This window comes from Dipodomys merriami, unplaced genomic scaffold (genome assembly GCF_024711535.1).
Source record: "Dipodomys merriami isolate MVZ:Mamm:240054 unplaced genomic scaffold, mDipMer1.0.p SCAF_7, whole genome shotgun sequence".
NCBI classification, from domain to species: Eukaryota; Metazoa; Chordata; class Mammalia; order Rodentia; family Heteromyidae; genus Dipodomys; species Dipodomys merriami.
This window is the reverse complement of record NW_027206290.1, coordinates 73,221,284-73,233,177: the sequence shown is the minus strand read 5'-3', so window position 1 is coordinate 73,233,177 and position 11,894 is coordinate 73,221,284. Positions and strand designations below refer to the sequence as shown.

At 47.3% G+C, this 11,894-nt stretch overlaps 1 protein-coding gene across 3 annotated transcripts in view; it reads left to right on the top strand.

The window, feature by feature from the left end:
• The window catches only part of Mtcl2 (microtubule crosslinking factor 2), a 79,140-nt gene extending 69,110 nt beyond the window's left edge, over nt 1-10,030 (top strand). For all 3 annotated transcript variants that reach the window (XM_070007251.1, XM_070007253.1, XM_070007252.1), the window contains one exon: nt 2,248-10,030. In XM_070007251.1, coding sequence (XP_069863352.1) covers nt 2,248-2,400 — 153 coding nt within the window. In that variant the 3' untranslated portion in view covers nt 2,401-10,030. The remainder of the gene's footprint in view (nt 1-2,247) is intronic.
• Nucleotides 10,031-11,894: the final 1,864 nt, after the last annotated feature.

The following is an 11,894-nucleotide window of genomic DNA, read 5'->3' as shown; positions in this document are numbered from 1 at the left end:
TGGGCACTTACCCTGAGCCTATCTGTGCTCAAGGCTAGCACCTGAGCACCACTTTGGGCTTTTTCTGTTTATGTGGTACTGAGGAATTGAACCCAGGGCTTCATGCATGCTAGGCAAGCACTCTACCACTGCACCACATTCCCAGCCTGCAAGACTATTTTGTACACTTCAGATTATTTCATTAAGTATGAGTTGCAGAAAGGAGATTAAGACATAAAAGAACAAAATTTTCAAACGTATTTGATAAATATGATCATGGTTCTAAGCCAGCACAGGCAGAAAAGATTTGAGAGACTCTTCTTTCCAATTAACCAGCAAAAAGCCAGCACTGGACATGTGGCTTAAGTGATAGAGCACCAGTTGTGAGCAAAAAAGCTGAGCAAGTGCGTGAGGCCCTGAGTCATGCCCCAGTATCAGCAAGTTCAGAAACAGAGCTTGTCCAGGCTGGGAGTATAATTCAGTGATAGAGCACTTGCCTTGTATGCATAAGACACTGGGTTCTATCCCCAGCACTACAAAAGTATGGTGGGAAGCAGAGAGAGGAGGAATAAAAGAGAGAAACAGATTATGAAGGGGTCAGGGATTATAAGGAATTGGCTTCTGTGATTATGAAGGCTGTCAAGTTCTAAGATCTGTAGTGCAGCTCAGTAGCCTGGAGACTCACGAGAGCTGATAGTTTCGTTCTAGCTAGAATCCAAAAGGCTGAGAAGCAGAAAAGTTAATAGTCTAGTCCTAGTCCAAAAACTAGCAGCCTTGTGACCCAGGAAGTGCCCATGTTTCAGTTTCAGACTAGGAGCATGAAAAAAAAATCCTGGCAGGAAGCATTCACTTTTTATTCTATTCAGGTCTTCATTTGACTTTAACCACTCACATAAGGTAAGTAGTCAGCTTCACTTAGTCTGTTAGTTTCAGAGTTAATCTCATCCAGTAATACTGTCTTGGAAAGGCATACAGGAGGAATGTTCTTCCTAATGTCTGCACACTCAGGTATGGTGGTTCATGACTGTAATCCCAGCTTCTCACAGGGCTTAAACCTAGAAGATCACAATTCAAAGCCTGTCAGCCAGAAAAGCCAGGGAGATTCCACCTCCAAGGACTGTGTGAGAAATGGAGCTCAAGTGAAAGAGCTCCAGAGCAAGCTGAGGGAGCTCCTGAGTTCAAGCCCTGGTACCAGAAAAAAAAATTAAAAATGATTGAAGTCACAATAAAACAAGAAATATGTTGTAGCAATGAAAATTGCTAGCTTGTTGAACATTTCTGCTAAATGCATACTATGTAACGTGTCAAAAGCCACAGCATTTAAAAGGAGATCTAGATGAACATAGTTACAGAAAAGTGTTCTTGTTTTGCTATTATAGAGTAGGATGTGTAAGGGATGAGGTCATTTGGGCACATATATGTGTTTGCACTACATTTTATGTAATAAATTTTTTTTGTAGTTATAGGTAAGGTCTCTAGCATTTGAACCATGCTCCCAACTCTTTGTTTTTTATTTTATTTTTCAAATTGGATCTTACATTTTTACCCAGAACTGGCCTCAAACTGAAGTCCTCCTGCCTCTTTTACCTGAATTCTGCAATTACGCTGTAATTACAGATTTGAATCACCTCGCCTAGCTTGTTTTTTGGTGGTTTTTTTTTTGTTGTTGTTGTTTTTTTGGTCGGCCGTGGGGCTTGAACTCTGGGCCTGGGCGCTGTCCTTCAGCTCTTCAGCTCAAGGCGAGCACTCTACCACTTGAGCTACAGAGCCACTTCTGGTTTTTCTGGTGGTTATTGGAGATAGGAGTCTCATGGTCTCTCCTGCCCGGGCTGGCTTTGAACCTCGATCCTCAGATCTCAGCCTCCTGAGTAGCTAGGATTACAGGCGTGAGCCACCAGCGCCCGGCTTTTGGTTTTTTTTGAGATGGGTCTCATTAACTTTGCCTGGGCTGGCCTTAAACCATGATCTTCCTATCTCCTTCATAGCTAAGAATACAGCCATAAGCCACTACCCCTGTCCCCTGAGAATTTATTTGATATGTGGGACCTTGTACAAGGTTTCCTTTCATTTCTGTGTCTTCTAGACTATTGTAGAATGAGTATCCATTACAGACTTAACGAGCGAAAAATGACAGCCAGAGACAAAGACCCACTGTGGTCCCTGGGAACTGATGGTATACACAACTAAAACCCAGTTCTTTGCTGACCCCCTGGGCAGGGTGGTCAGTACCTCTGGGCTCCTCCTGACATCTACCCTTTCTCTTCCTAGGACACTGTTTGTGACTGTAGTGCCCAGTCTCTCACCTCCTGCTTTGTCCGGCCATCCCGCTCTGCCATCCGCCACTCTCCTTCCAAGTGCAGGCTGCACCCATCCGAGTCTGGCTGGGGTGTGGAGGAGAGGGCAGTCGCCCCCAGCGAGTGACAGAGCAACTGAGCTTCCCACCTCGAGCAGCCTGGTCCCTGGAGATTCAGGGAGGGGTTGCCCCCTTAGCCTTGCTGTGCCTGGAGGACAGCAGCTACCCCGTTGCCAGAGAACATTCAAGGTAAAGCAGGGTCTCCAGTGACCACTGGGTGGTGACTCTGCCTTCCCAGTGGATGCCAGTGAACAGGAAAAAGAACAAGCCTGTGGCCAAGACGGAGCCTCAGAAGCCCGGCCAGAGTACTCCAGCGAGGATGGATCCTTGTCTGGCCCCACCCACACCCACTTGTAAGATCCTAGAATGGGAGGTACTTCTGGCTTTGCCTCAAGGCAGAGGCACAGAGATGTTCCCTGCCCAACACTCACCCCTTCTCTGGGAGGGAGATATGGCTGAAAAGAGCAGGTCCAGCTTGAGGTTCCTGCTGGGCCAGGCATTGCCACCTCTCCTACCTGCTGCTTGGGTTGCGGGCATTTAGGGGGTATGATAGGGTAGTACCCAGGGCCAAGTAGACTTGGCATCCTGGAGCCCTGGATCTCCCTGGTCTTATCTATATGCAGCAAGAACTGGGAGGAAGTGAAGACTGCCTCTCTGCCAGTGTGACTTTTGGGGTATCCAGCCTTTCCAGGAGATCCATGAGGAGAGAAATAAGTACAGCCCGTCTCAAGACCTGGTATCCAGGAAAACACTTCCATGCTATACCCTGTTCTCTGGGGCCTCTCTCTGGCACCCAGGTGGGGTACTACATCTTCGCTGCATTTGTATCCTGCAGCTGGTGGAGGGCAGAGATCCTCCCTCCCAGAGACTCCCACGTAGTCAGCTCAAGCCAGGGAAATACATTTCTTGCCTAGATCATTTATTTGATTTTTTTGTATTCTTTAAGTATTTAAGGCGGGTTTTTTATTTTTAATAATTTAATTTTCCCCAAAGCCCCTAAGGTAATTTATTGGAGGTTAAGACATGTATTCATGCCCCCTTGGGACAATGTGGGGTTCATAACACCACAGATAGGCATGAGGGTCCCCTGTAATGACGAAGCAGCTCAGGCCAAGCTCTGAACTCTTCAAGAGGGCCCCTCACCAGAGTGGGAGCCCTGCAGTTTACTGCCCCAACACCACAACCCTTGAGCCTCTGAGCACTGCCTTTTCCTTCATACCCGGTACCTCTCTGGCCCCTGAGGCCAGTGTGTAAATGCTCCAGACAGGGTGGTGAGCCAGACTGACGTGACCGCTCCCCAGAGTCTTTCCTTTCTCCCCAAACTCTTTTTCTTTTTTAATGAGTCAAACATGGAGGACTATGGCTCTTGTCAAGAGTACAAAGACCCCTCCAAGTCCCCCAAGTGATGACTTGCAGGAAAACAGGATGAACTTTGAGAATGTTGTTTATTGCTGCTTTGCACACGGATCTGAGAGTGTCTACCAGCCTGCCTGCCAGCCTTTCACCAGCCTGTCTCCTTAGCCTTATGCCTCTCTCGGCTCTGCTCCTAGCCCAGCTCCACTGCCTGCCCTTCCTTCGTCCATGGGAGCCACCCATCCCATCCGAGAGACTGCAGCATGGCTCACTTCAGTCCAGTGAGGAAGGCCTTGTAACCTTTCCACTGGTGAACCCATCTCAGTTATACACACACATCTCCTCTCCTCTTCCCCCTTCCACCACATGTGCAGCTCTCCTGTCACTGGCTTATGTCTAGAACTCCCCATCAGAAAGGCCAGGAGGCAACAACATTGCTGGTTTGTCCCCAGGACTCAGATGGCCCTGCACTCCCCCTTGTCACCTCTCACCCACCCTTTCGGGGTCATCTGGAACAGTTACACAAAACCCTTTGTCCCAGTTCCCTACAGGCAGCACGTCAGGGTCATGTCAGTCCCATCAGCTGCTTCCTTGTGCCCTAGTGACTTGTGTGGGAAGAGCCACAGGCCATTGGAGCCTTGGGCCAGTTCCACTGCTCTTACCCAAGAGGTCAGGGGCCCCTCGAAGATTAACTGCAGGAGAGGGGATTCATACCAGGCCACTAGCCACCAGAGGCCTTTTGCCACCTCCTGGAGCTGCAGAGGGCCAGGGGGGCTGTGCTCTCAGCCTTGGGGAGTAATCCCCATGAGACCTCAGGGCCTTTGGGCCTCTCAGCCTTACCATCGTCTTCATCCGAGATTGTCATGCGTCATTGTCGCTGTCTCGGCACCGGGCCTCAGTGGTTCCCGGTGGGGGTGTTGGAGACCCCAGGTCTTGGTTTTCAGTGGAGTCCCTGTTTCTATTTCTTGTATCCACTATACAAGGCCACTGTCACCATTCCTACAGAAGCCCCTGGATGCGGGGCTGGATGGGGTTAACAATGTTACATGTAAATATTGATTCCGTTTAAGTTTTAGGTTTTACTTGGTAACTGGTTGTGTTTTCTTTTTGGGGGTGGGAGGGTTGGTTTGTAAAAACTCTCTACTCTTTTGGAATGTAATTTCTAAGTTCGTTTATTCCTTCAAATGCCTTTGATGTCTTGGTAACATTCCCAAAGCAGAAAACTGCCTGCCCCAGAATGTGGATTCCCTATCCCACACCTGGAGGCTGAGGTCCCAGGAAGAATGCTGCCCTTGCTCCCTCTCTTCTCCCCTTCCTTGTTACTCATAGCTCTTCTCCTCTTTCTTCCTCCTCTCTTTTTAACCAAAGTCCCAAGGAACCCTGCATCCCTATCCCCTACAGATTACCTGGTGGTTGAGCTTAAACTGGGTGACTTTACATTCCTTATATTTGATTCCTCAGAACCAAATTAGAATCTCCTGGGGGTGATAACTAGTTTTGAATGAAAATGAGACTACTTGGTTTCAAAGTGGCTCCACTGCCTGAATGCACAAGGCATCAGCATCCAGTTCCCTGCCCTCTGTCAGCCTTTCTTCTAGTCCTTTCTGCAGTGCAGGCTGACCTCTAAGAGGTCCTACTCAAAATGGGCCACATCCTTTGGCCTCTCCAGGGTGCTCATCTACCAGGCAGCCTCCAGGCAACAAAGTTGAGGGCACCAAACACTTGACCCTCTTCCATGTACCTACTATTCACAGCTGTATCCCCCAGCCTTTTTTCCTCTTGTCTCAGCAACATTCAGGCTTTTATTCCTTCTTCTTACCCTCCCAGAATATTCCTACCAAGTCTCCCACTGATTGCTTGTTAATAATAATAATAGTGCTGTGTACATCCATATCCCTTCCAGAGCACTTCACTGTTTAGAAAACACACACACACACACACACACGTATGCACGCGCACACACATACGCACGCACACAGGCACACAGAGAATCTCTCAAGCCTTAACAGGACAGGGACTGAGGCATTTACTTTTCAGATGAGGAAACTGAGGCTCTTATCTTGTCCCAGTTATCAAGTTTAGATGAACACTTGGATCTTGGATTCTCCTCACCCTATTCTATCCTGCTTGCTGTGAAAACCCACTGTATCCTAGAGTATTGGACCCCCCCCTCCCCAGAGTGTGCCACTACCAAGATAAGCCACTGAAATTGCTTACTTTTGTATTCCAGAGGGTGGGCCGGGGATGCCTTCATTAGATTCTGGGTAGGGCTTGGTTAAATGTAGATTCCTAGGCCTGAATAGCCCTCTGGACCTAGGGTGTGAGCGTTTAGGCAGCACTCTGGGACACCCTAAGCAACACAGCACTACGGACAGCATCTTGTTAACTGCACTGACGTTTAGGCCATTGTTCTTTCAACCAATCATCACAATGCTTTGTTTTTAAAGAGAGACCTGAGCACTATGCTAGGAACTAGGAAAACTCTCCTTGTGTGTAATTACTCTGGAGATTTGAAAAAAGCAAAAGCATAGAGACAATAGTCTTAGTCTTATGCTATTAATAAGATAACAAAAGTAGAAAGCCAAAAGGCAAGATGGCTTGTTTTCCAAATCTGCCTAAGATAATTTGATAGTCATGTAATTAAATTTCACTCTTGAGTTGCCTAGTAGCACAATGAAAGGAGTAATACATCAGGATTTTATCACTTTCAGTCCTGGAAAGCAAGCATGTCTTCCCTGGGAAAAGATCTCCTGCTTCTAACTTATAACATATGTCCTTTCTTCAAAGGCTAGGGAGCCCAGTGATGTTTTAACAAGTCAACTATCATGTAAAGCTGTTTTTCAAGTGACTGTTAACAAAAACAAACTGCTATCAACTTGAATGACCTTGGCCAAACCTTGTGGCTCGTCTGTGCCTCAGTTTCCTTATGTATAAATGGGGACAGTATCCTACCTCATGTGGCTGTGGTGAGACCCAAACCCAATTTCATACCTGCACAATAAGATTAGAGAAGTCCCAATTTCATACCTGCACAATAAGATTAGAGAAGTCAGCCGAGTGCTGGTGGCTCACGCCTGTAATCCTAGCTACTCAGGAGGCTGAGATCTGAGGATCACGGTTCAAAGCCAGCCCGGGCAGGAAAGTCCGTGAGACTCTTATCTCCAATAAACCACTAGAAAAATGGGAAGTGGCACTGTGGCTCAAGCGGTAGAGTGCTTGCCTTGAGCTGAAGAGCTGAGGGACAGCGTCCAAGCCCAGAGTTCAAGCCCCATGACCGACCAAAAAAGAAAGAAAGAAAAAAAAGATTGGAGAAGTCTAAGTAAGGTTCTGTACAAATGTTAGGTAAACTGCCCACATCTATAGTGCCCAGCCAGCTTCTCAGCATCATGGCGTGGGGATGAATCCACCTCACTGGATCTTAATAAAAAGGAGATGGAAAAATAACGATAGTAACCAGATTTGTGTTTAAATTGAAGCAAACATTTCAAATATGTTGCTTTATTACTGTTTTTGTTTGCCCCTCTCCCTTGCTGTGACTTGAACCCTGGCACTTTACATGTTAAGCAAGTTTTCTCATACTGAGCTACATCCCAGCCCTTAAATGGCTTCAAAATCCATTCACAATGTTGTCTAACCATCACCAGTCATTTCCAGAATTTTTTATCATCCCAAACGGAAACTCAATATCCCTTCAACAATGAGTCCCATTCCACTTGCCTCCTTTGCTGCACTTGATAACCTCTGTTCTGCTTCCTTCCACTGGATTGGCCTGTAGTCTATGCCTCATGTAGATGGGGAATCCTATAACATTTGTTCTTTGTGTCTGTCTCTCCCCCCCACCCCATACACACATGTTTTAGATGAGGAATCAAGCTCAGAGATGGAGTGGCTCACCTGTGGTTGCACAGCAATTCAGAGGCTAAGCCAGCCCCAGACCCTAGGGCTCCTGACTCCTAGCAGGTTTTGCACCCTGTGGTGAATGTCCTGCCTTTCTGTGGGCTAAATTTGTTTTCTTCCTATCCCCCATTCATCCTCTCCTTTATCATCTTCTAAAGCTTCCTCCTCAGCTTAGCTGGTTCCAGCCAGCAGATAAAGTGGCCCACAGCCAGGTTTCCCTCCTCTGGGTCCCCAGGCCTCTCATGGTGCCCACCCCAGCACTGTTCCCGTCTGTGGGTTTTCTTCTAATCTCATCACTGCCCTCCCATCCCTAAACTCACAGTCCTGTTCCATCAGGAAAGTGTCCTGTCTGTCATCTCCCAAACCTTGAGTTTTTCTCTCATATCTGGTTGTATCCTGGTTTCTGTGTTTATTTTGTATTTTCTCACACCAAAGGGGACCCCTTTCCCCCATTCATCAGGCAGCACCAGTCCTGCCAGTCCTAATTTTTACCGGGTCCACTTTGTCCTAATACCTCCCTCCCCACCATTTCTACCCCCAAACACTCTGTCTTCTCTGTCCACAGCCTCCCAGAAGCTGCCCCAGCACTTTTACTGGGGGAGTGTGTGGTGAATATGGACTTTGGCTCTCTCCTTTGGATGACCTGTGCCCTGCCCAGCCATGCACAGCAGTATCAAACAGGTATCAAGCAGGCACAGGTTGGCTTAACTTCTCCACTCTGCTCTTCCATCCCCCTGCCATCCATCCTTTCTCTTCTCTCTTGTGCTTCATCATCTATAGAATAGTTCTTCAGAACCTGTAGCTCATCCTCCCGAATCAAGTTTGCAGAATCCATAGGCCTAAAGTCCAAAAGAGATAAAATGTGATGCTTCGGTCCCTGCTTGGGCCTCCATGTCCTATCCTGTCCACACCTAACCTCATCCTCCTAGAATCCTCCTCTTCCTTTCTCTATCTCATCGGTCCTGCTTCCTCCCACCTTTCTGCCCTCCATCATCTGACCCCAAGGAAAAGAGCCTTAGTGTACTCTGAAAGGGCTCAGGCAGCTAGGGCCTGTTACCTTGTCACACTCCGTTCTGAAGCCACCCGAACCACTCTAATGAAGAGAGACTTCAGCCAGCAGTCTCTGAATTTCTTGGGCCCTCCCTGTAGTTTTATGATCTTCTGCTAAGCATCAGGAGTCTCTGAGCACCTTTCATATCTTGGGGTCCTGCTTTCTCCACTGGGCCCCAGTATTCTGGTTCCTCTCAGCTCTGCCATTGATCTCTGTGCCTTAGTTTATTTCTCTGCACAGGGGGGCTCATTTACCATAAAACCACTCCCAGAAGCTCTCTGGACCCTTTGGTGCCTCTAAGTCTGAGCTCAATCAACTGTAACCTTGCATAGGGACACCAGGTCCTGGGGGCATCATTCCAAACCAAAGGTTCTCAAACTGTGTTCCAACAAGACTTGTAGAATGCAGAGCCAACCCCTAGACACACTGGATTAGAAATGCCAGAGCAAAGCCCATCAAGGTCGTTTGAAAGAGATTCCAGGTCATTCCAAGATACACATTTGCCAACTACTGACCCAGTAGACAATGCAGCCTAGAGAGGGCCTGGGGCTATCATGGCCAGGCACCGTGTCTGGACTACTGAACTTGGACCCCTTCCCCATACAAAACCAAACAGAACTAACTCTGTGATGTCTCCTTTTCCCCAAAGCTGGAGGGTTATGAGACTTGCCCTTTCCTGCCTCTGGCTTAGTCCCAGCCCTGCTCACCTCCCCCACTAACTGGGTTTTACAAAAGTCTGGGTAGCTGGTGTCAGCAGGCCAGAGGACAATGGAGGCAAAGAACCTGTTTATGCCTGGGCAAGCTCACTATAGCTACATGAGTTTCCAATAGAAAAGAAACCTAATTCCACTAGAAGAGAATCCCATGTCCTCCTCTTCCTCCTCCTCCTCCTCCTCCTCCTCCTCCTCCTCGTCCTCCTCCTCCTCCTCCTCCTCCTCTTCCTCCTCCTCTTCCTCCTCTTCTTCCTCCTTTTACTGCCCCTTCTCCCCTCCTCCTCTTCTTCTTAATCCCAGGGAGACCTTGTGGACAGTGCCAAAAATAGCTCCAACCCCAGCAACTGCAGAAGAGAACCAGAAATTATCTTTCCTCAGCATTCTGCTCCCTCCCATACTGTGCCAATTCCCCTTCTTGCTCAGCCTGGTTTCCTGGTGAGAGCCTTAGGGTATCCCTCAGAAGGGAAGGGACCAAGGGCATCCTTGGGCCAACTGTCCACCTCTTCCTCTACTGTTCTCATTTCTTCCCAGGATGGATTGGGTGCTAGGAGGACCACAGTCCAATCTACCAGCTCTTCCCTGCCCTGTGTCTTATTTCAGACATGAGTAAAACTGTACAGTGTAAACTTACAAAGTGTTTTTAATGGTTGTAGATTGGAAATAAAGTATGTCATATGAACAGTGGTCATTGATTTTGTCTCTCTTGAGTTCTCTAGTAGGGATCCACCTCAGATTTGAAACCAGACTCTACCTCACTGGCAGTGCCTGGGAAGAGGTGGAGCAGGGGCCACATGGCTGGTGTAAGTCATGGGAGGGACCATCAGTGTTCTGGCTGCTGACTGCTGGGGACTCAGTGTCTCCCATGAAGTGTGTTATGGTCACCAAGAAACAAATGGCAGGATATTCAAGAGGGGAAAAAAAATAAAGTTGGGCATGATGTGTATATCTGTAGTCCCAGCATGCAAGAATCTGGTGTAGGAGAATCACACATTCCAGGCCTAGGCTACATAATGAGACACCATCTTAAAAAAACAAAAACCTAAGAAGGAGAAGAGGAGGAAAGGAAAGCAGAAGAACAAAAACTAAGTTTATGTCAGTGGCTCTGGAACCGGAATTCAGGAGCTGGATTGTTTGCACTTTTGGGGAGAGAGAGGAGGAGTCAATTTAGGGCTATTCTACTGAATGCTATATTAGATAAATGCTATGCCACTTAATTGTACTCCTGCCTGTGCTGCAGTTATTTGAATACCTGATAAGAGCTGGAAGATCCATTTGCAAAGTGGCAAGTCCATGTACTGGGCAAGTCTGTGCTGGCTGTTGGCAAGGGACCTCAGTTCCTCAAAGTGTGAAACTCCCCCTGTGTCCTTACAATATGGAAGGTAGCTCCCCTTTGAGCAAGTGATGTACGAGAAAGTGGAACAGGAAATCCTATCTTTTATGATTAAGCTTTAAAAGTCACACACTATCATTTCTATAATATCTTACCAGTTATACAAACCTTCATTTTTTTCCCATGTAGAAGGGAACTGCACAGACACAAGAACTTTAGGAAACAAGTCATTAAGGGCCTGCCACATGTCACTTTTATAGATCTCTTTTTAACAGTCTGATCTGTGCCAGGCATTGAGGAAACAATAGATATGCCTAGAAAATAGGATATCAAATATCAATGGCAGGAGGGAGCCCAGGGGAATCAGGAAAGGCTTCTCAGAAAAAAAAAAAAAAAAAAAAAAAAAACAGGTGAGAGGGATGGTAGCATATTGTAGAAAAGATAGATGAGGTGGTTCTGGAGAAAAAACAAACTAGAACTTGGTATAATGAGGGTGGAGCATAGCACAACTGGAAGAATGAAGGAAGTCTGACAGCAGCAGAACAGGGAATGATGAAAGAAGGCTGGGTCAGATCGCACTGACTTGTGAGGGAAGAGCTTCTCTGTCCTGTGGACAGGAGAGAGCCATGGGAGAATTCAAAGCAGGGAAAGAACACTGTCACAGGTTTACTGGGTCTGGATTTTATGAAGAAATATTCTTAGCATGCCCCTCAGTGGCCAGCCCTAGCTGGGAGTACTGAGTTTTCTTGGGACTGTTTAAGAAGGGGTCAGGGGGTTGGGAAGGTGGTTCAGTGGTAGAGTGCTTATATTGCATGCATAAGGCCCTGGGTTCGATTCCTCAGCACCACATGAGCAGAAAAAGCCAGAAGTGGGCGCTATAGTTCAAATGGTAGAGCTCTAGCCTTGAGCTGAAGAGCTAAGGGACAGCGCCCAGGGCCAGAATTCAGGCCCCACCACCGATCAAAAAAAAAAAAAGAATGGGGCCAGAACCAGAAGGAACTGAGTATCTTTGAGCCCCAGGAAGTTACATTTAAGGAACCAAGAATAAATCTCTTCTTTTAGACTACTGCTGAAGCCAGCAGGCTGGAAAGTAGGGTGGAAATTTCAGAGAGGCAGATTTCTGCTTTTTACCAGAAAACTTTTCCAACCATAGCTGCTATGCAAGTAAGACAGGCTAAATTAGGGCCACTGAGGCATGAGACCCACAAACCAGGAGCT